Genomic DNA, 25338 nt, shown 5'->3' with positions numbered 1-25338 from the left:
AGAACTGAGAAGTACTTGGATTATAACTGATAATTTTTAAGACCATCTCAATACCAACCTCAGGTTGCTGAGGGTTTAGGCATTGCAAGACTTTAACATTTGCTATTTCACCAGTCCCCTTCAGTGTGAAAACTTCTGTCCACACTTCCTCATTCCACTGTTTGGTCTGGCGGCTGCTGCATTATTCTCTGGGTTATTACTTCCCAGTGCTTTTCAACTATCCCCAAGGGATTATATTTTAAACAGAAGCCACCATCAAATAATACATACAACTGACGCCGACTAGTCAAGCATGCTATCACTTTAATTAGAAACATTTTGTAAACACTTCTTCAACAAAATTGCCAAGAAAAAATCTTTTGCTTCAATTACTTAGAGGTGAACTTCTCCTGAGTTCCTGCTTATTCCATTTCCACTTGAAAATTGTTATATTTAACCTAACCATGATTGGTAAAACAGTTAATTACAATTGTCTCTATATTCTCAGGAGCAAGAAAATTCTTGGAAAACATAGACCATATTTTATCACTAGAGTATATGATGGTACCATGTTGATTGAATAAGTGAATGAAATATTAGAGTTTATTTAACTCAGAATTCTATATTATATAATTTTGAAACAAATACATGCTGTTTGTTTCATAGAGCACAGTTTTTTTTTAGTATTTGGCTGTTTTATATATGCTAAAAACCACAGTTCCTATCCTATTCAGTTTGTTTTATGGTCAAGTAAAAATTTACTAATTTTAATAGGATGCTGAGAAAAATAATTCAGCTACATGTAGTGCCCAAGGAAGTCAACTCCAGATGATTTCAATGTGAGTTACTATTTTGAAATACTCAATCTTCCTTTCTATTAGGATTAACTATTACAAATTCACTATAAATTTAAAATACTTACCAGTCACACTTAAAGCAGAACGTTGCCTATGATGGGTTTGTTTTTGTTCTCCACTTATTTTGAATTCATGCAAATCCTTTGAAACTTTCCTTTCTTCCTGTGGTTCAGTTGGATTTCGAGGTAGGGAAAAGAATGGCAGGGAAGCAATAAAGGAGAGTACTCCAGCTATAAGGAAACCAAGCCACCAAGCACCAACCCAACGGGAGTCCTCGGAAGTTATTCTGATAGTGCCTAGAATAAATAATTAGCAAAAGGCCAGTCAAAAAAATCACTGAAATACAATATGTCTATGTCCTCCACAGACAAAAGTAACAAACTATATTTTGTTAATTTAAAGATGCTATTTTCTTCTTTTTATATTTTGTCATCTTGGAAATTGGTTGAAATTAACATTTGATGATATCTTACAATTAATTGCTGCTGTTTAAGAATCAGTCATAGCAATACTGTCGGAGACTGAGCTCATGTAAACTTGATGGCCTTTCCCATGACATGAATGAGAACTGCCAACATTGGACCTTTAAGCCTGAAAAAGATTTCCAAAATATGGAAAGTGTCTGGGTCCTCACCATTCTTTAAAAACACCTATTAGTGCCACTGCTGAGGCCAAGAAAGCAGCAGCAGTAAAATTTAAAGCAGTTTGCAAAATATTCTCAGAGCCAACCAAAGGGCTCCTCCCCATCCCAGAAACATATGTCTATAACTCCTTTGACAGTATAAAACATGAAACTGGTGAATAACACACACAATGAAAATCTGCACTTAAAGGGAATCCAAAAAAGTTAGACTCTAGGTAATAGAACTGACTTGGCCATTTTATTTCAATGGTTTTTGTATTTAAAGTATGCAGAAGAATGCTACATCAGTGCTGCATATCAAGTACAAAGGAGTCATTTAAGTAAGAATAAAGTTAATTCTAAGTTTTCTGAAAGAAGAAAACATGAGACTGTAGCAAGTTTGCAGGAAAGGAAGCTATAGACCCCCATTCTCCCAATCAAGGCACTGATTCAACAGCAATGCAAAGATGATTTCCATTTTTGAGAAATCCAGAATTGAAAGGTACCACTGTCCCTAGAAGGTAGAAAAAGAGCTACTGTAAAACCACTGCAAAGTAGAAAGCCCTATCACAGTGTCTGAGGATCAGGAAGAACTAGTAAGCTGAACTTGTGTGTAGACATTTGTTACACTTTTCTCTTTGGCAAACAGGGTGAATGCAGAGAGAAAGACACGGAGTACACATGACATCTTGCTACTCTTCTGGGTGCATTAAGAGACTGACTTCATCTCGCCCATATCAGAGCGGTGACACAGCCAAAACAGGCTCAGGCTCTGGCCTACAAAGAACAAATGTGGCAGTTCAAAGTAGAGCCGGGGCGCTCACCAAAGCTCTCACCATACGGGATTAGTGCAGTGTGCAGGCAAAAAGAAATAAACAAGTCCAATTTATAGCTTCTCCATGGAGAAGGAAAGAGTTGAACCACAAATCTAGCATTTCATCTTTTCTGGGTCTTATTCAAGGTATCGGTTTCTGTCTTGCCCGTCTTGGGGCTAGGCATATATATGCTAGAGTCATAGGGACCACGAAGAAAAAGGTAGTCCTGTAAAGTAACTGCAAGACCACTTGATATAACCCCTCTCCTCTAGATCTAGGAAGAGTGAAGAGGTGAAAACCACAAGCTTACAGATTTCATCTTGGGGGAGAAAGAGTTTAATGGCAGGTGAATGTTCAAACTTTTGTGAGAATTGACCGAATGACTGGTTTCTAGCTTATGTATTACCTCAGTTATTTTCTCATTGCTGGGATAAAATACCCAGGACTCACAGGTTAAATAAGGAAAGGTTTACAGTTTCTAAAGGTTTCAATCCATAGTCATCTGGCTCCAGACAAGGTGGCACAATAGAGGGGCAAGACTAGTGCATGGCAGGGCATCCAGGAGGCAGAAGCAGCCTCCCTTTCTATTTAATTCCATTCAGACTACAAGCCTGTGGGTTGGTACCATTCACACCCAGGGCAGGGATGTTATCTTCAGTAAATCCAGTCGGCTACATTCAGAACTATGCTAAGCCAATTAATCTACTAATAGAGTATCATACAGCTTTAATCCCAGTGTCGTATACCCATGATCAAGCCAGCTCCTAAAAGCTTCACCTATAAGTACATGTGGGTTTGAGGAACATCTAAGTGTAAGCCATAAATTCTATCTAGGTGTATTAAGGAGATCTTGATTACACCAGAGGACTGTGGGTACCTAAAAATAAATACAGCATTTTGGAAAATAGTGAAGTTTTAAGGCGTGCAGAATCTTTAGCTATGCTGATAGATGAAATATTCTCCTATAAAAAAGGCAGTCAACAAAGAATTGTAGAACTGATGATTTATTTTATCTTATAGATACCAGCACAAAGAGCCTAAGAAAATGCAGAAGCAGGGAAATAAAATGCAAGTAAAGGAACAAAATTTTATTTCAGAAACCACCCTGAGTGCAATGGAGGTGTATGGATTACCTGACAGATAAGTCAAAATAATCATCTTGAAAATGCTCAACAACCTTAGAAGAAGAAGAAACAAAAAGCACAAATAGAATTTAAAAAAAAAGCATTCTTTTTAACACTATTCTCTTAGAATGGAATAACTCATGAATGCAGAAAAATTGAATTGAAAAATTGACTAACAGACTAGAGCAAGCAAAAGAAATAGTAAGTAACTTGAAAACAGGCCAAATTGAAATGACATAGTCAGACAAGCAAAATGATTGAAGAAAGTTTAAAAGGTTTATGGGACATCCTCAAGGGGACTGATGTGCACATTACAGGAATTTCAGAAACAGAAGAAAGAGAAGTTTCCAAAAGACTGTTAAAAAATAATAACACCTGCAAACCACCCAAATCTGTACAAATAAAAGAACACCCAAATTCAGTAATCCAAAAAGTACCCAAATGAGATGAATTCAAGAAATTACCCTATCACAATGGAATCAAAACTCCAAGAAAATGCATTTTTAAAGTAATGAGGGAAAGGATTGGTCCTGCACAAGAGAACCTCTATGTGCTGTTCAGCTTTCCATGATATGACAAAATACTTAAGAAAAACAAAGAAGGCAAGATTCGTTTTGGTTCACGGTCTCAGGGGTTGGTTGGTGTTTAGCTGGAGTTTCATTTTTATAGGCTTGTGATGAGACAAACATCATGGTGGAAGAGCATGGTGAAGCAAAGCTATGATAAGTAGGAAGGAAAGAAAGCCAGACAGGAAGGGGCTGAGAGAAGATACAGAGCCACAGAGGAGCATCCTGGGACCCACTCCCTTCTGTTCATCCTATTTCTCTCTGTCCAGTTATGAATACGTCAATGGATTAAAACACTGATGAACTTAGAGACTTCATGATCCATTTGCTTTCCAAAGACACATCTTCGAATGAGCCTTTTGGGGGGGACATTTTAGATCCCATTCATAACATTTCACACTTTTGGCAGAGTGAGTTTTCAGTGGAAACCTTAGAAGTCAGAAAGAAGTGGGATTATGCATGCAAAATGCTGCAATAAAAAGTCTACCAACCAAGAATACGACAGCCACCAAAGTTGCTCCTCAGGAGGAAGTGAGAGGAGGGAAAAGGGGTAAAGAAACAGAAAATGATCAAAATATGACATAGATAAGTACCAGTTCTCTAAAATGAAGGTAACTATTATGCACCATAAACATATACTAATAAAAATGCACAAAACCAAGTGCTTCAAAAATGAAAGCCATACCATGCTTTCTGTACAAAAGTTGAGGAGGGTCACCATTATTAGTCTTATTTTCCAAGAAAAGTTAATGAGAATTCTTCAACTTAAAACAAAGGGACAATGAGGGACAATATAATAGTCATTGGTAATGCCAAACACAGAAACAGATACATAGTATTTTACTATATTGGTGGTGAGTAAATCACTTTTCAGGCTAATGTGTAAGTAAAAGACAAGAACATTAAAATAATGTACCTAAAATATGTTAATGGGTATGCAATATAAATAGATGCAAATTGCTATCACGTTAACATAGCATGTGAAATAATAAGACTACTGTTTTCACAGGCATTTGAAATGAAGTTACTATCAACTTAAAATAGACCACTTCAGATATTTTAGGTAACTCATGATACTCAGAAAAAAATCTAGAAATTACAAAAAGGAAGAATCAGAGGATATCGATCCCAATCAATAAATCACAAAGAAAGACAGCAAGAGAGGAAAAGCACAAAAACACTATGATACAAAGAGAAACTAACAAAAAAAAAATACGTCCATCCCTTTCATTATTTACTTTAAATATAAAAGAATTTAGCTCCCCAACCAGCAGCCAAGGAATGACTAAATTAAGATATAACTACATGATGTCTATAAGAGACTCATCTCAGATTTAAAAACCTTGGGTTGCAAGTAACTTATTCTCTGAATCTTCTGCAAGATGATCAAACATTTCTAATCTATTTTAACTTAACAAATAAGCAATACGTTGCAATGCAAGTAAAAAGTGATGCTGAATGTCACATAGATCATAGATCATAGCTGAGAATCATTTTCTCTCTGTCTCTCTCTATCTCTCTCAGCATAGTTGTGGATGATGATCTCTCAACAGCAAAAAGGCTTTAGAGGAGAACTCATCTGCAAAAGAGGAGAACAATTAGAGGAATCTCTCATTTCAATGGAGATTGGGGATGTTATGGACAACTGAGTCAGACAGAAATGTAGTCAGACAGAGCAGCCCTCAAAGGAGCCAATGCAAAAGACTAGATATTTTGAAGGAGACAGACTCCTCCCACTGTGGGCCAGAGCTCAAGACAAAGATCAAACAATCCTTAGGAGTATACTTAGGAGTAGTACACTCACATCCTAAAGATTGATATTATAAGTAGGTCTCTATCACCCTGAGGAAGCCAGCAGTCACTATCCCAACCTGTTACAGGAAGTCACTGCACTTTATGCGTGCCCACTTGTTATGTGATTTGCTTTCCCATTTGTCCACAAGTTAATCAAATTTACCTGGCTAAGTAATCTTATTGGCTGACATAGCTTTGTCCCACATCATACCCATCTTGTGAGTCCCATGTTTTTTGCACCTTAGACCTGCCTCATTTCATGGTTTTGCTCCATAAAAGTCCCTAGAAAAGCCAGAGTCTTTGGCAACCTACTGGGAACACCTGTCTCTCTCTCAGACAGAAGCTTTCCTTCCCTCAGTAAACATATTCTGCTCTTTACACTCATTACTCTTAAAATTCACTCTTCCATTTTAGAGAACACGAACTCATACTGGACATACAGCAGGTTGGGAGTTTCATTCCCCTATATCAGGGAGATATGTACAGTGTGGGAAACAGTGCAAAATTTTGTAGAAAACTATCATCCAATAACGCTATAGCAGTGAAAGCCATGAATCTGTTTAATGACAATGCAATGTCACATTTTTGCGAAATCCTCAAAAGAAGGCAAAAGCAAGTCTCATTGGATAGGTTGCTTGTTAAAAGTTGCATCAGGAGGGAAATATTCCATTGAGCCAATAGACATCAGTAATTTCATTAATGATGGTGAAAGTTGTCCTACACAATATCTCTCCTCTCTCTTGTCTTGCTCACATCAGTCAAGAAAATTTTCAAATGTGAGCACAGGTTAATTTGCTTTTCTTTATATTTTATATTTTCTTTGATACTTTGTATTATATTACAATATTGTCATCATTCTTATATAAATATTTTTGGATTGTAGAATGAATCATCTGAGTTTCCATTATTTCTACTGGGGAAATTTGCTTTGATATAAAATTACTTTGGATTACAAACTTGCTTCTGGACAGAATTGTGCTTGCAAGTCAAGGTTTTATTGGACGTACAGGTTAAAAATAGCAGGTTAGAAGATATCCAATACAAGTGCTAACCAGAAAAAATAGGGGTAGAGATATAACAATCACATAAAATAAACATTAGGTCAAAACTGTTTCGAAAATATTTTCCAATAATACAGGTATCAATTCACCAACATTCAATATTTATGAACATATATCTGTATTTGAATATGTAAAGCAAACTTTGAGAGAAGTAAAATGAGAAACAAAGAAAAATACAGTAGTAATAGGAAACTTTCATACCCTACTTGCGGTTGTGACTAGACTCACTAGAGATAATGTCTGTAAAGAAACAAGAGTTTGAACTACACTACAACTGGACTTTATAGGTATGTGAAGAACATATGATCCAACTATATATTATTTTTCATGGTACAAGTGGATGTGTATATATTCCACATCCTACATGCTTCATACTATGGAGCATTCAATGGGTTAAATAAATGTAAGAGAAACCAAGAAGCATTTTGAAAATTGAAAATATAATATACCAAGACGTAGAACATAGAAAGAATAGTGTTACAGGAAGTTTAAAGTGAAGAATGCTTACATTGGTAGGGTAAATTTCATCACTGTAACCTACGGTTTAGAGATAATTTTCTTTAATTTTTGTTCACTAACAGCATTTACAATATAGATGATTTTGATTTTCAAGTGCTAATAAAAAGTATGTATATAACTTTTCAGTTAATAAAAAGAATGATATCAAATAGTTTATTTATATCTGAGAGTACTATAAAAATAATATGCTAGGTTCAAGACAAACCAAAGAAAGGACATCATTTAGAGTAAATATAAATGAAATTGAAGATATGAAAACAATCAATGAAAAACTAAGAAAAATGTAAACAAACTAATAACTTTTTCAAGACAAAGAAAATTGTAAAATTACTATCTATACTAAGAAAGAGAAGAGATTCAATTAAATAAAATTTAAAAATGAAAGGCATCATGACTGATGCTGTGATAACTAACAGATAAAAGATAGTAAGACATTATTATGAACATTTATGTCAATAAGTTTGGTAATCATTATGCAACATATCAAAACTGAATCATGCATTAATAAAATTATAAACATCTGTAATTAGTGAAGACGCTGAAGCAGTCATCAAAAAACTTCTAACAAAAAAGTATCCAGAAGTAAATGACTTTATTGGAGAATCTACTTAATATTTAAGGAAAAATTAACATCAACTATTCTCACACATTTCTAAAGAATTGGAGAGGATGAGATACTCTGAAACTTATTCTATGTGGCCAATATTGCCCAATAGCCAAATGAGATAAAGACACAACAGAGATTGTAGAGATTGATGTAAAATTTCTCAACAAAATGCCATCAGATGAAATTTAATAGCACAACAAAACAAGTGGATGGATTACAACATGAATAAGTAGGCTTTAAACCTACAATGAGAAGATCATTCAACCTGTGAGAATTAATTTATGGAAAGCGCTACACATGAGCATCTTATTAAATGCAGAAAAATATTTGATAAAATTAAACACACACTTTCATAGTAAACAGTGCCATAATTTGACGAACAGAGAAGAAATTAAATCAACCTAATGAAAGCCCTATATAAATAGCACATAGCTGATATAAAATAAAGGATGAAACATTGATGAGTTTGGCACTAATACAAAGAACAAGGCAAGGATATTTATTCTCACAATGTCTATTCAATTTATTCCTGAAAGTTGTTGACAGAAAAATTATTATAGAATTGTTAAGAAAAAGTAAATAAATAAATAAATGGCATCCATATGGAAAAGAAAAAAAATAATATCGCACCTATTTTCAGAAAACATGGCTTAACCATATAAAGATATAAAGACTCCAACAAAAACAGGATTGAAAAAGCAAATTGAATCATTGTACTATGTAAAATTCACATTAAAAGTCAGCTGTATTTCTATATACTAACAAAAACTATCTGAAAAGGAAATTATGGGGAAATCTGACAATGACATAAAAATAGGAACAAATAAAAGACAAGAAAAAATTGTACAATGAAAATTTCAAAGCACTGATGAAATTAACTGGAACCGCATGCAATTTGAATGCTATACTGTGTTTTGGATTCAAAGATTAGTAACGTTCAACATTTATACTATGTAAATAATACACAGATACAAATCTTATCAAACTCCCTAAAGCATTTCAATATAAGCAAAGTTGCAGTATTCATATGGAATCACAAAATATCTCAAATAGCCAACATATAGTCTGGGGAAAGAGCAAAGATGGAAGTCTCACACTTTTAAAACATATTTTAAAGATATAATACTTAGTATGATATAGTAGTATATTAAAGGCATATAGACTGAAGGAACAGAATAGAGAGCCCAGACTAATCGGCATGTATACAACCATTTGATCTTCAACAATAGGACCACGAATACACCATAGTGAAAAGGTAGTCACTAAAGAAACAGAGCTAAAAAAAAAACCCCTAGATATCATATGCCAACATTGAATTTGAAGCCTTATATACAGGAAATCAACTCAAAATGATATAACACCCTGAAGAAAATGATGTGTAAGTTTCAGAACACTCGTCTTACAAATGACTTTATGACTATTACACCAATAGCATAGACAAGAAAAGCAAAACATAGGCAAATGGGACTTAACCCAAAAAGCTGTTGTACGGCAAAGGAAAGAATAAACAGAACGATGGAGTAAGCTACAGAGTGGAAGCAAATATTTCCAAGCCATCTATCTATGGCACTCCTACAACTCAAAGCAAAAGAATTAATAATCTTACTTTTTAAACATGCTAAGGACCTCAATAGTGAGAAGGGAAACAACTAATGTGGATTGTTTTTATAAAGTGCTTGACTTTGAAGAGAATTAGAGACATAGAAAATCAGTTAGAAAATTTCTGGGGATACAAAAAGTCTTATAATGTAAAGAGAGAGAGACCTGAGAGTATTTCCTGAGGACAGAGTGGGTGGGGATGGAGAGTTAAAGATAAAGGATGGATCAGCCAAGTGGTGATGAGACCAGATCTTCCAAGAAACAGAAAGAATCTGATTCACAGGTGGATCCATTAACAGCACCTGGAGATACAAGAACACCTTTTCCACTCAGGTGGGAAAAAAGATAGACATTGATGTGGTACAGGTATATTTGTTGCAGGAAGGACCACAATTTCTCCTCAGAATCATGAAAGAAAACATGTTCTGTGGTTGAGGAGCATGATATTATTATACGCGTACTCTTTCACAGATTGGCTCCACAGAATTGATTGAATATTTACAGGGTCAGAATAAGTGGCCAAAATCAAAGTGTACAGTAGAGGGCCTCAAAGTACTGCAGGCATCAATCAGGCAATTCATGGTGGCTTTAGCAAAGCAAACTGTGATTTCTGTATTCCAACATCTAAACCATAATCAACCAAAAAAATGAAATTTACTTGACTAAGTGGTCAGTTCTAAGGGAGGACACTGCTAAGTTTATTTGGATCAAATAACCTAAAACAAGATTGTTCCAATTCTCTTACTTTATATTCAGTTGTAAAAATGTAGTACATTAAGACTTCAGTTGTATTTTTATTGGAATTACTAATGCATTTTTTTTGTAATGTCACTGTTGAAAAATGGTAAGCAAAAGACTATTTTGAATGAATGAATTCAACTATTTGGTAGAATTATATCGAGTACTGGGAAGATTCCACCCTGCTACCTCGTTCTGATCATACTTACTCAGATCTACATAGCCAGTATCCACATACATTTTAGTAAATACGGCTCCTATCAAAAAGGCAAAGATTATGCCGAGCACAGAAACTGTTTGTAAAATGCCTGTAAACAGCACAAAACAATTTTATTAGTTACCAAGAATATGTAGTTCTTATTACACGTTTTCTAAAGTAACATTTCATATTACATTTTCCCAACTTTTCCTAATAGAATAACTAATACTGATAGTAATAATAGTATTAAGATTTCAAAGGTAGACACCAGACAAATAATCATTTGATTTAATATTTTCTGTGTATTACCTAGATAAACAGAGGATTGTTCTTTAGCAAAGTCATCAATATAAGAAATTCCCAGGGGTGCGATAGGGGTTTCCCCTATTCCACGAAGCATGTTCCCCATCAGAACATAGATCCACATGTATGACTCAGATTCCTTCTCACAGCCTACACAGACAAGAGAGTGTTTCATTTTAAACATTAATTTCAGCATTCATATCAGAGACTCAGGCAATTCTGATCATTACTTATCCCTAATTTTTTTTCCAAAAAAGGGACTCACATTCACTTTGCAGAGTTTACACATACAGAAAAACATAAAAAGCAACAACAACAACAACAAAAACTTAGCATTTGGGGCTGGAGGTTTAGCTCAGCGGTATAAGCACCTGCCTTGCAAGCAGGTGGTCATGAGTTTGATCCCCGGTACCGGTAAAAATGAAAAAGACCAAAAACAAAAAACTTAGCATTTTTGTCTGATATTTAAAGTACCACTAACGTTGCCATAAAGTTTTTTAATAAAATGGTTAAATAAATTACAAGCAATGTACATTTCCTTTAGTCATATATAATACAATATAGAATCAAGTATATAAGCATTTAATTTTTTTTACAAAGCAAGAAAAATTGTCTGAAATCTCACTAACAGAAAAAATACTTTCTAATGTCACATATATCTAAGATTTTTGGAGTCCATAGCAATACATGACATTCAGCCAGGTGAGGTGGCTCACTCCTCTAATCTCAGCATTTGGAAGGTTAAGTAGGAGGACTCCTACGAATTTGAAGCCAGCTTGGGCCACACAGTGAGTTCAAGACCAGCCTGAAACATACTGTGAAACTCAGCCAAAAAAAAAAAAAAAGAAAGAAACAAAGAAAGATATTAAGTTTGAACATTATATGCCTAAATATCCAGCTTCTATTAAAATCCACTTTTACAGTGAACACTGCATTCTATTCTACTTACCCCATGTTGGTTTTTTTGCATCAGGATTTCAATGGGGACAGTATCGAGCTGAATAACAGCTTCACAATCTCATTAATTCTTGTATTTTCAAATAGCAAAACATTTCTAATTTTTCATTCTGATACATGGAGATAGCTTTGTATAACTATAAATAAATATTTGTGAACATCCCTGATTATGTCTTTGAGATTAATGTACTCAGTGCAGTGACTGAGTTAAGCAAGCAGAAACCTTTCCATTAATATGTACAAAATATTAATCTCTAGGAAAAGTTACACATTTATCACACTCCAAAATGCTAAAAAGGTAAAATCTGTTTCATTTTTTATCTTTTAAAAATTTTCTTTAATTATTTCTTTACTCTTAATCTTCTCTACAAAGTAGCAACATCTTCAGTGTTATTCTTTGTAATTATAATTTGTTTTATGACAAATCAAGAAATGTTTATGTAGTATGTTAATTTACATTTTTAATGTAAACCAGGTTTTCATACATATGTAAGCCAGTTCCCACTGCTTTAAGTGCATATATTCTTTGCCAATTATCTACTGAAATCTTACACTCTTCTTACCTACTTCTGAAAATTTTTTTACATAAAATATATATTAACACTATGATTTTATCAGTGTGTGAAGATGAAATATTTTTATTTGGGTCTTTAATTTTTTTACTAAGAATCACAATCATTTTCATCGATTTTATAAAATGTATTAATTTTAGGATATTTTCATCATTGTTAATTCTTACCCTTTTCCGCTATCTCAGGTGATGGAGTCAGTGCTGTGGTCTGATTAGCTGAACAAGTTGCTATTATATTCTCTGTTGTATTAATATGGGTTTCTATAGAATACCTGTAACTGTAAGAATATCATTATGTTTCAAGTTTTCCTCATTTGCAGAATATTTTCATTATCCAGGACATAAATGACTTTTCTTCCGTTATGTGTACCTCTCTCATTTCCAAATTACCAGACTCCTTTACACCAATTACCCAACCTGTGTTTTAGTACAGGTGATAGAATGAAGTGAAATGGAAGTTTCCACTAAGAAATATCCCCTTGTAGGGTGGATTATTGCCCTGCTGGTGTCCTACGATTGTTTATATTCAAGTTCTGGCATGAAATATTCTGGCTTCACTGCTTTATTCCTTAAACTGCTAACTCTATCTATTTGTTTCTTCTGAATTATATTCAAAGATGGTCACAATCTAAAGTTTAAAATAAATTATAATTAGATTTAATAAACTTTAGAGCAATATTCGCCAAACAGACCTATCATGCATCCCAATTCATTTGCATTTTCTATCAACAATCTGATTTTCTTTTATTAATGGGTACACACACACACTGTAATATCTAACTCTTCAAATTCCAAGATAAAGGAATTATAATCCACTTAAATTTAATAAAGGAGAATTTAATTAATTAATGAGATTAACAGAAGTGGAGTTAGAGCATTTATCATGATAAATGATGATATTCAAAATTCCTGAGGTTCCCTGTAGCTTCAGTGGCAATCTACCTTCCAACCACGCATTAGGCTCCACTTCAAAAAACTTGAAATAAAATACCTAGTTTTGCACTTAAAGAATTTCACATGAGGGCAAACATACATGAAAATCTATGAAAGTTGATATTCATACATAAAGTCTTGAATTGTCACAAAGGAAAAAGGGATGATCGGTTTTGCTTGAGGGTAGGAAGTGCGGTAGGCTCAAGAAGATTTCATGATGAGGTTGATGTGAGATGAATCTCAGTGGTGGACAGGATTTAAGAAATGGAAAGATGAGAGAAAGTATTCGAGAGTGCAAAGACAATGCATCGAGAAGGAGCATGACATTTTGGATCATCTACAGCCTTCAAATGTGGTTCTCAACTGTGGGGAGCATTGGAAGATGAAATTAGCAAGGGAATTGTGAACTAAATTAATGAGTAGGATGCAGGCACTAATGAGTTCAGACATTAATCCATAAAGCAAGGGACTTTTCGATATTTTTCATGATAATAATAGTAAGAAATGTAATTTCCATCCCAACCACAATTACACACACACACTCACAAATATATGTACAATCAATTGAAAGATTCACAGAACAGCATTTATCCCTACTTGTATTGTATATTATTTTCTTGTATCATATTTAATAGAACTTTTTGGTTTGGCCATCTGAATTAATTTGTTATCCTATTAAGAAATGGTCTAGAATCTGAAGATTGAAAATTGCTTTTGGAAATTGGGATTTTTAAATTGGAGCAAAATAATGCTATTCGTATATTTAAGTGTATACTTTGTATGGAATATGAGTTAGAATAGAAGGAAACTGGAGGAGAAATGTTTAAAGATGCCTGAAGTCTCAACCAGGATAAGGCCAGTAGCAATGACAAACATTATCAAGCTAAGAAGCAGGACAGAAGAAGGAGGACTCTGGTGATTGCCAGTTTTCTGTGGTAATAAATGGAGAATCCAGGCAGAGGTATTTGATTTTTGTTGCAGTTCCTTCATGGTTAAAAGAAAACATTGCTTAAAAAGTGAATGTGAAAAATCTGAGCTGGTCTTAGAAAAATGAGGAATTTGATTATGAGCACATGCATGGAAAATGTTTGTGGGATGTTACGATGGACATATACACAAGGCAGTGGGAAAAAAAGATCTTAGATTTTAGAAAATTTCACTGTACATGAATAGCCTAAACCACGTACTCCATTAAAATCATGTAGAGTAAGGAAGAGATGAGGGCTGGGGTTTTAGCTCAGTGGCGTAAGGCCCTGCCTGACAAGCACGAGGTCCTGCGTTTGATCTCCACTACCAAAAAAAAAAAAAAAAAAACAAAAACAAAAAAACCAGAGAGAGATGAATGGGGGATCTTCAGAGACAGCCACTTGACATCATGGTGCCATCAGAAAAAGAAAAAAATAAGCATTGTAAAGAGGCCACAAAGATGAAAATAAATCAAGAGAGTATATTATGCTACAATTACAAATTAGAAGTACCACAAAGAAGAGAATTTGCATGAGAGTCGGATGTTGAAAATGCCAGAGTTAATATGATAGCAAAAGATAAAAGTGTTGAATTTGTCAACAAGTACTTCTTGTTTCTGGCAAAATTGCTGACTGTTTCTCAATGTTTGTTGTTCTTTCCTCTGACAGGAATTGAAATTAAGATTTTTATGTGGAGACATGGCAGACAAAAATGTCTTTCTTTTTTTAGAAGTAAGTTTACTGGTACGCTTTAGGTATCTTATTCCTCATAGAGCAGTTGCACCTGCACATGATGCAGGTTGGTTTCTCTATAAGAGAAAAGGCAGAAAAACTATTAGAAAAAGGATAAAATGGAAACAAGGCTTTGTGAACATGGAGGGAAAGATGGGATAAAAGGAGGAGAGGGGACTGGAAAATGTCTTTCTGGGCCTGTGATGCTGTGCCAACATTACACTTCTGAAATATCCCTTTGGCCTCATCTATGTGCGCACTTGGCTGCTCTTCCTTGCTCTTTACTTAGCATATCCTGTTGCCTGGGTGAACACTAACACACTGTGGACCATGAGACCAAGGCTGTGTACAGCAGAGCAAAAAGATCAAAGGAAACAGCATCAAGCCATCCTTGAATTGCTATTCACAGTATGTTTGATAAGCTTCAATCCTACATGAGACATTGCTATTTGAGTTTTCTCTCTGGGCACCTGATTCTAATCACAATTACACAGTGACCTCAGGAAGAGCTGACTCACTGCGGTGGGAAAATTCATACTGCAGGGTCAGATGGGAGAGTCTGACTGAAGGTAATTTAAATGTTAGATGCAAAAGCAGGAACTATATTTGTTATGCCAAAAAGTCAAAAAGAATTTATTTATTTATTTATTATGAATAAATAAATTTATTTATTTTATACATATTCAAATGTATGAATGCCATGGTAAAAAAGTGGTAAGTTAATTATTACATACAAGATGTGCCCATTTCTGTACATAGTGATTAATCTCAAAATGTGGAACCATACATTAGGAGGAAATAAAAGACATTGTATTATAAAAGACATTGTATTAATAAAATACATTATTAATTTACAAGATAATGCCCATTAACAGCACAGAGTGGTTTAACACTTACTATCCCATGAAGAAATGAGGTAAAGCAGTCAGAATACTTCCAGTTCCCATAATGACACAACCGATTCCAATGATTTTTGGTCTGTGTAGTTTGGATCCAAAATAACTTACAAATACAATCACAAGCAAATTTCCTAGGAAAAGAACAAAATTATATTGCCATGATCCATTCCAGAGAATATTGACTCTGCCTGATTTTGTTTCTAATAGAACTAACTGAAGGCACGAAATGAACGCAAATAGAGCATAAGATGTGATACCTTTCCTCAAAGACTAGATAACCTCCTGGGGATGGTGAACTACAGTAAAACTGATTAAAAAGTTGTGTACTCCTGTAACCCCAGCACTCAGAAGGGTGAGGTAGGAAGATTTTTCATGAGTTCAAGGCCAGCCTAGGCTATAAACTGATTTCAAGGTCAGCCTGAACTACAATGTGAGACCCGGTCTCAGAAAAGAGTTGTATGTTATGGGGCCTAAGTAAAACAGTTTTCATTTTTCAAATAGTGTAAGAAAGCACATAAAGTTTGTGCATTGTGTTTGTGTTTGCAAATCAGTATTCAACATTAATGAAAACTCTTGAATCACTTGGTAGTATTAGTGAAGTGAAACTTTAGTGAAGAATTTGGAGTTGACTAGTACTGAGGTAGTCAAAGTTGGAGTAGAACATCTTGACTCAGGGAAAGGTATTTGTGAATGCATGTAATCATTTGTTTGTACTATTTTTTAAATTTCTATTAGGTATCTGTCATGGTGTTTGGAGCCAGAATCATTTAAAAAGAATAAGTGATGGTATTTGTCCTTAGAATATTTTCTATAAATAGGCTGTGGTAAAAATAGGCAGATAGACACAGTTGCTATTAGACCAGAGAGAGAATTTTAAAAAGTTAAAGCCCTCCAGAAAGCTTCCAGAAAAAGAGGCCGCTTGAGATACAAAGGTAAATATAAATTATTTAGGTTAAAAAAAGAAATGAGCATTTAAGTGGAGTGAATCACCAAAAATCCTGCGCCATCTGGAGATACATATTATTACAATGAACAGATGGCAACCAAGAATTACTGGAAATTTGATTTAAAAATGTAACAGCAAAGCACCAAAATGATCTGGCAGATAATTAAGGACATAAATTAATAAACAAAAATTAAAACAAAAAATGAAGAAATTTTGAAAAACTACAGTTGGGATCTCTAGAGCTATTAGAACAGGTTGCTTCTGTAAAATAAGAATTGGAAGACTAAAAATAATAGCAAAATAAAGTATGTTATTGATTTTTCAAATTATAGAAAAAAATGTATAATTAAGAATTTTATAAGAAAAGATAACAGCAGAGAAGATGGCTGGAACATTAAAAGAAGGTAAACATTTAGAAAGAAAAAAAGTTAAATATCTAGAAAATTTAACTTGTTTTAGAGATGTCTAATAGGAAAGAAATAAAAAATGGAATAGAATAAAAAGAAACAAAAAATAAATGTCCTAACTAAACAATCTTACACAAGCAAATGGAAAATTCTTCTATTTTCAGAGGAAATAATGTAAAAGGAAAATTATGAATAGATGGTAATTTGAATTATGGTAATTTGAATATGAATATGGTAAAATTTCAAGAAGAGAGAAGAGATACATATCAGTGCAGGGAATCATATTGGTAACAATTTCTCACATTAAACATTGACTTATAAAACAGGCACAAATGTCTTAAATGTTCTAATAAAAATATTTTGAATCCCATATCCAAATTAATACTTGCATGAGACAGTAAAATAAACACATTTCCAATAGGCAGGGGATCAGAAAAAAAGCCATGCATTCAGATCTTTCTGGAAATAATTTCTACTTGAAAATATACTCCAGACAACTAAAGAAGACACTAGAAGCTACAAAAATCAAGAATCAGAGATAAGAAAAGTAACTCTAATGTTCTTCAAATAATTTCCATTAAACAGGTGTAAAACTTGGCAAAAATATTAACATTAATTTATTGATAAAGAGACATAGAAAGAATTAAACTTCAAATCTCATGAGACAAAAGGTATTCTTTTTGGAGTCTGGAAGATCATTAAAAGGAGGGAGTAGCCAAGGGAGAGAAAGTAGAGACTGAAAATGATCAAGTTGTATTATAAGTCTATACTAATTTTGCAAAATGAATGTCACTATAGCAATATATGTATTGCAAAAATACGCTAACAAAAAATAAAAATAATTTTAAAAAGCTAATCATATTCTAATTTTAAAATTCTATATGCTTTCAGTAAGCCTGGTAAGTGGAAGAATGAAACATATGTAGGATATAGTATCTTCTGAATTACAAAATTCAGAATTAAAAGGAAAATTTAGATACATCTTTCTTACGCAATTACTTTTAAAATGGTTTGTGTTTTAAAAAATGATAGATGGCACACTTAAAATATTTGACATGTGTATGACAGACCTAATGTGGGAGCTTCTCCAAATAATTAAAAATGAAATAGAGAAGAAACAATGAGTAGAGATAATAAGTTACTGTGATGATTAGTCTTGAGTGACAACCTGATTGCATTGAGAAGTGCCCAGTAGATTAGTAAAGCCTGCTTCAGGGTTGTTAGAGATGATTGGCATGTAGGACAGCAAACCAAAGCGGGAGATTTAACCTGAACGCTGGCAACCTTATCCAATAGGGTGGGGCTCTGGGTGGAACCAAAAGCACCAGCACTCTACAGTCCCTGGCTTGCATGAGGTGAGCAGCTTTCTTCCACCACACACTTCTGCTGTGATAGCTGTGCCTTGTTATAGGTCTAAAAGCAATGGAGTTGGCTTACCATAAACTGAGATCTTTGAAATCATGAGCCAAAGTAAACATTTTCTCACTAAGCTAATTTTTGCAGGTATTTTGTCCTAGTGACGTAAGATGATTAATGCAGTACAAACTCATAACATTAAAGACAAAATTTACAGTTATATAAACCTTCATCGTTGTGGAAGAAAACATTAAAATTAAAATGAACACAACAGAAACAACTCCAAATCTTAAAATACTATAAATCTAACACATCGATCCAAAACTGTTCTGTTCTCCCCAAACTGCAGTGTCATGGTTGTCTCTTGGTTTTCTTCACATTTGGCCATCTTGAGAGGCAGGTCAAAGACTCATAGTGTGTTAGTGTGAAAGCAGCGATTCTGTGGGAGATCAGACTTTTTCAATGTCCTAACTGCTAGTTAAGTGCTAACTGCTGCCATTAGGAGCTAGATAATTCTTCATTGTTGGGGTCCTTCTTGTACACTGAAGGATGCTTAAAAGTATCCCTGTATTCTACCCCAGGTGCTAACAGCACACTTCCCAGTTATGGAAAAAAAAAAAAAAAAAAAGCTGTCTGCATATATTGCCAAGTTAGCTGGAAGGTTAAAAATACCCTTGCTGAGAATTAGAGATATAGAATACGTGAACAGTATTATCTCTGCACATGTGATTATTTAAATACAAATAAAAGTTACCCATCTCAAAGCCTCCATCAATGAAACCAGCAACGGAAGAGGGTAGGTCAAATCTCCTTTCAATATGAGTAATGGCAGTTTTCATACTGATCCCACTTATCAATCTACAAAAAACGCTGAAGGACAGAGCTGCCAAGAACATCTAAGAAAAAGCAGAAAGAACAGGGGGAAAAAAATCAAAGGACTACATACATAATGTTTATAGTTATATAAAATTAAAACAATTTTTCCAAAATGCTGTTTTATCATAAAAAGCATATCTGTTATTCTCCAATAGCAATTGGTAGTTCTCAGTCATTTTACTGTATATTGGCTGTAGAGTTAAAGCATTTCATAAGTTGGTCACAGCATCAGATTATTTGAGCAAATGTATTTACAGTTTTATTTTAAGCTAATATCACTGATTTATAACAAGCTGGACAACGTTCTCAATTGGACATGAGAACTCTCTATATTCCGGTGGATAGCCCAGGCCAGCAGAGGCGAGTGGCAGGACATTCTCAGAGTCAGTGTTTCAAGAAGTTCAGCTGAAAAAGAAAAATAAATACTGACTATGAAACTCTTAGGATGGAAATCAAGGAGGTACAAATTTCAGAAATCATCAGGAAATCTTATGAAAGCAGACACAAGAATAACCAGAGTCCAGTCCTACCAGAAGCTTTCAAAAAATTCAGAGAGAGGTTTTATATTATCTGTGGCTTTAATCTTTAAAGAAATGCTAGCTTCAGATAAAACAGATGCAGAGTCAAAATTCTCACAGTAAAATCCTACTTAGTAAAATCCTAAATTGATTCTACAAATGACAAGAGGGTCATAGACACAAACTTAACCAGCATAGTAAGCTCTCTCCAATGAGTTAGGATTTTAAGATAGTATGAAATGAGTCAGTTACGTTGATGATGTTTCCTTAGGTTATCACTGTAACTCCTACTAACCCTGTTCTTAATGTAACACTTAAATACAGAGAAAAAGCAATATAATGAATTTCTCAGAGCTTAACAAAATGCCAAAGAAAGAAGAAAGTTAAAATCTTCCTTATAATAGGTCATAGAATACAGGTAGCATAAGGATAAAGTACTTTTGAGGGTTTTCAAAACAAAGGCACAAATGTTTGTAATCACCTGATTACTAGGAAGAAAAGACAAACATTGAACTAAGAGGTAAAGTCTGTGTTTACCTGTTATCGTGGAAGGTCAGTTATTTATTATCACCAAAGTTCTGGGCTTAAAGTCAAAGGCCATCTTCAGGTTTCCACTTCAGGTTGCAGTGTTGCTGAACTTATCTGAACCCTGATTGCCTCACTCAGCAAACATTTATTGAATAACTTCAATATGGCAGTCTGCTAAGTGATGGAGTTGGAATGAGTATGTAAAAACAAGGAGAGTAAAAACCAAGACATAATAAATGCTGTAAAAGAATTAACAATTGCATGGGTGCAGGAAACAAGATAGACTGTCATATGTATTACCACAATACTTACTCGGTACAAATTTATTATGCTAAGAAGTATATAGAGTGTGGCTGGGGATGTTGCTCCCCAGTGGTAGAGTGGTAGAGTGCTTGCCTAAGTGTGCACAAAGTCCTGAGTTCAATCCTCAGTACCACAAAAAATTTTAGAGAGAAAAGTCATTAATTCTGTCTGCATACATTAAAGTATTTATAGATGTGATATCTGAGGAGGTAATAGTTTATAAATTGAAAAATAAATAATAGATTTAAAATGAGAACTATGCAGAAAGTTACTGACAGTGTAGAGAACCAGTACGTTTGAAAAACAGAAAGAAAATCTACTTGATACAGCATCAAGATAGAAATATGAAAATGTAAAAATATTCCAAATATTGGGAGGCTAATCTTTTAAATGTAATATAAAGGCATTAAATTTTATGGGCTAATTCTGATAGACATTAGACATATATATATATATATATAGTATACATATATAGATATATATCTATATACTACATATATATATAGCTATGTATCTGTCATATATATATATATGTAGATATATGTCTATATATCAGCTTACTGCAAAGAAATCTACAAGAAACCTGAATTCAAAGAATATTTTTTAGGTGATGAATACAGATAGAAAAAGAAAAAAAAATGTCTTCAGACACAGTTGGGAAGAGATTTAAGAGGAATACCACATTTTGTAACAAAAACGGAAAATCAAGATTCCAGTTTTTTTCCCAGTTTTCTAGTATGGATTACTGGAAACAGGAATAATGATAGTTTGGGATGGGAAATGCCAGGAAAACAAAGTTTGGGCCCTAAACACAGTGAAATCTTTTCAGCCTAATTTGAGTTGCCCAAAAATAAATATAGACTCAGTAGACACAACTTAGGCAGACGTGGAGCTCAACAGAACCATTGTTCTGGCAGGTAGTTTTGAGACAGATAATTTTCCAAATTGCAAAGCGCTTTACCTAAAAAGACAAACTTCTGTCATAAATTGTTTCCTTGATGTAATCATTTAATACAATGTAAAATATACTCGCGTTTCAAAGTATTAAATTCTTTATTCATTTACTGTGCTCTAAGATGAGAAAGGAAGTTATTAGCATTCATTCAAAGACTCCTGTTTTGAAATAAGCCCTTCTTGAACTTTACCTTTGTCCTTGGGTTCAGTACTCCCAGATTTGATCTTCATTTTCCCCTTTAGCTACTAAATTGCTCCCACTAATAAAATACAAAGCTCTAATATTATTTTTGGCTGTTACAAGTAGAGTTGTGTGATTGAAATCAGCCTCTGGCAATCAGTACCTTCCTTCTGATTGTTGGTACTGGTGGTAACTTCTAAGAATCAGCTACAGAGGCCCTCCCAGAAAAAATCACAATAGCTCAAAAGTTCTGCCCAACAAAACGGCTAAAGAAAAAAAATAGGGTTGACTGAACTTTGGCACTTTCTTTCAGAGGTAAACCTCTAAGGAGTCCTGCAGTAGCAGAGGACAATCTGTCCCTTGTGGGTTTGTGGAAACCTTGGCTAGAGAAGTCTTTGGCACAGTGCAGAGTGACAAGTGGCTTCTTGGTGTCTGCTGCTCTTCACCCTCATCTTCTGTCCACTCCTCTCTACCTCAGCACTTAGTGCTCAGCCTGAAAGAGACTCCCCTTCAGGTCTTCCCATGCAACCAGGGCACGGGAACTCAGGACAAAAGAGCAAGGTTTTACATCTCAAAGAGGGTAAGATTAACCATATCAAATCAGAACAGAACATTTAAAAAAAAATAAAAAACAATTTAAAGAAATACAGATTTCAAAGCAAGTCCACTGGAGATCTTCCTTATCTAACTGTCTCTAGCTTCTTACAAATAGTTGTCCCTAACTTCACCCACTTTATATACTTATTGCATATTATAGAACTAATCAAATCATTACAGGATGATGAAGTCTTTTTAGGTCCTCAAGTTCCAAATTAGGGAAGACAATAGCAACTACCATCGCATCTCTCATTCTCTTTGTGATAGCCGTCCCCATCTCTGCATATGCTGAGAGCAGAATGGTTTGTAGGGTCACTTTTTTGAATGTCATTCTAAATACTTTAATTCTATAACCTGAACAGCCATTTCGAAGATGACAATTTGTAACTTATCAACCGGCAATTTCTTACCTTTTGTTTGTCTGTAATTTAGTATTATTTCTACCCTTTTTTTTTTATCTCCATGTATTTTTTTTTCATTTCCTTTTCTTTAAATAAAAAAAAAAGAGCAAGGTTTTGAGGAAGAGGAATTCCTCTCGGAGAGAGGGACAGAGAGAGAGAGACAGAATGAGATAGAGACAGAGAGATAGAACGAAAATGAGACAGACAGAGACAGAGGGACACACAGAGAGAGAGAAAGAGAGGCTGCAAAAAAGATAACAGAAAGTCTCACATACAGGCAGACAATTCCTTAAATTAAAAAAGGTTCTAATCCTGAAGATAGTGCATGAAGTTTATAAGACAAAGTATATAAAATATGCAGAAAACAGTCTTACCATTCTTTCTTAAAAGATAATAACAAAATGGAAAGAAAAGAGTCATACTATACAAAATTTTAAATCAGATTTTAGAACAGACAGTAGAGAAAGCTAAGGAAGGCTATCATTATAAGGTGTTAAGGCATATGTATTAGCCCACAGGAGCTGCTATCCCAAAACCAGGTAGTTTAGAATGAAATAGAGACCCTCATCTTTCTGGGGACTGGGAAGTCCAAGGTCAGTGCACCAGCTAATTTGTTGCCTGGGGAGGACTGTCTTCTCATTGTTACGTCACACGGTAATAAGGACTAGAGATTCCCTCAGCCTTTTCTTATAATGCCTGCAATCCCTTTCATATAGAGTCTGTCTGTAGACCTTATCAATTTCCAAAGGGCCCACCTTCTAATACAATTCTTATGATGATTATGATTGAAAATTAATTTTGAGAAGACACACTCACATCATAAATTACATTGCAATACTTTGTGATGCAAATTGTAAACCATCAGTTCAAAAACACAAGAAACAGTGAAAAAGGAATACAGAAAAAGGAGAAGAGGTAAATGTCATAAAAAATATCAGCCATTAGCAAAAAAATTCAGGTATGTCAAGTAAGTGGACAAAATGGCTAGTTTAGTGATATGCTTTTTTTTCCTGCTAAATTAAATGAATGGCAAAAATGATACTGAAGAATAGAGGAAAGAGGAAAAAATAGATTTTGTTATTATAAGGTACTTATATGACCTGTTACATGATATGACGCCATTTGAAGGTGGACATTAATTAGAGTCAGTTTTAAGTATATAAAGGAAACATGATGGTAACCATTATAAAAGTTAAAAAAAAAAAGAACATACAAAATGTGAGAGAAAAAAATTATGTAAAATGGTCAGAACTGCTAATAGAAGACAAAAAAGGAATAACAGAAAAATCATAACAAATATGGTAAATATTAATCCAACTATATCAGTAGCCGCTGTAATATTATGATCAAAAGAGTATCAGTTAAAGAAAAACTGAGGTTGTCACTGTGTATCAAAAATCAAAGTCCAATTATATGTCATTCACAAGAAGCACATTTATTTGTTTATTTTTGTCTTTTTGAAGCAGGGTTTCACTATGCAGTTCAGGCTGACACCGAGTTCACTTTGTAGTCCAGAGTGGCCTTGAACTCATGGTGATTCTTTTGCTTCAGCTTCCCAAATTCTGGGATTACAGGGATTACAGATGTGTATCACCACCCCCGGCTCAAGAAACCCATTTAAAATATAAAAATGTAAAAATATAAATCAATGTAAAGAATATTCTGTGCTAACATTCATGAGAAAGAAACAAAAGTAGCTACATTTATTTCAGACAGGGGCAAAGTTCTCAGGAGAAATAAGGATGTTACATAAAGATAAAGAAGTTCTCAAAAGAAATATAATAATAGTGAATGTATTTGCACCTAGCAACAGAGGAACCAAACTACTTGGAGCAAAAACTGAAAGGGTTGCAAGGGGAAATAAATAGATCCACTGCCATAGCTAGACACTTTTATACCTGTCCATCAGGAAATGGACTTATATAACAGGAAAAGACAGAGAGGACACAGCTGACTTCAAGAAGATTTTTAATCAATTGGATATAATCATAGGGACTTAAAAATTGATCTACATAAATATTGTCAACTGATAAAGCTCTTGAGTTTGTCTTTAACCCCTGACAAAGAAACAAAGGCAGTACAATGGAGAAAAGATACTCTTTTCATACAGAAAAGATACTCTTTTCAAAATAATAAATCTAGGTGTGCATATTATACACTTCAAAACAATGGTCTTGAAATGGATCACATACCAAGGGTAAAGCTCAATATTATAAAATTTCTAGAATATAACAGTGGAGCAAATCTAGATGACTTGAGATTTGGAAATTCCTTTTTAGGTGAAACTTCACAGGTGCAATCCATTAAAGAAATAATAGATAAGACATTGTCAAGGAATAATGGGTATGATTTTGTCAAGAAAATTCAGAAGCTATTCATATAATTTCAGCCCCTCTGCCTGGCAACCCATTACTTGGCAGGCTGGGCCCCT

The 25338-nt window shown here is 34.2% G+C and overlaps 1 protein-coding gene across 2 annotated transcripts in view; it reads right to left on the bottom strand.

Moving 5' to 3' along the window:
- The window catches only part of LOC100718030 (solute carrier organic anion transporter family member 1B3), a 52000-nt gene that overhangs the window by 17536 nt on the left and 9126 nt on the right, over positions 1 to 25338 (bottom strand). For both annotated transcript variants that reach the window (XM_003470325.4, XM_013153167.3), the window contains exons 3-8: positions 19304 to 19445; positions 15839 to 15971; positions 12480 to 12589; positions 10790 to 10933; positions 10491 to 10589; positions 902 to 1132 (exon numbers count right to left, since the gene is read on the bottom strand). In XM_003470325.4, the coding sequence (XP_003470373.2) occupies positions 902 to 1132; positions 10491 to 10589; positions 10790 to 10933; positions 12480 to 12589; positions 15839 to 15971; positions 19304 to 19445 (859 nt within the window). The remainder of the gene's footprint in view (positions 1 to 901; positions 1133 to 10490; positions 10590 to 10789; positions 10934 to 12479; positions 12590 to 15838; positions 15972 to 19303; positions 19446 to 25338) is intronic.

Source organism: Cavia porcellus, unplaced genomic scaffold (assembly GCF_034190915.1).
Source record: "Cavia porcellus strain 051 isolate PalLab524CR breed Dunkin Hartley unplaced genomic scaffold, mCavPor4.1 scaffold_27, whole genome shotgun sequence".
NCBI classification, from domain to species: Eukaryota; Metazoa; Chordata; class Mammalia; order Rodentia; family Caviidae; genus Cavia; species Cavia porcellus.
This window is presented reverse-complemented; position numbering and strand designations above follow the sequence as displayed.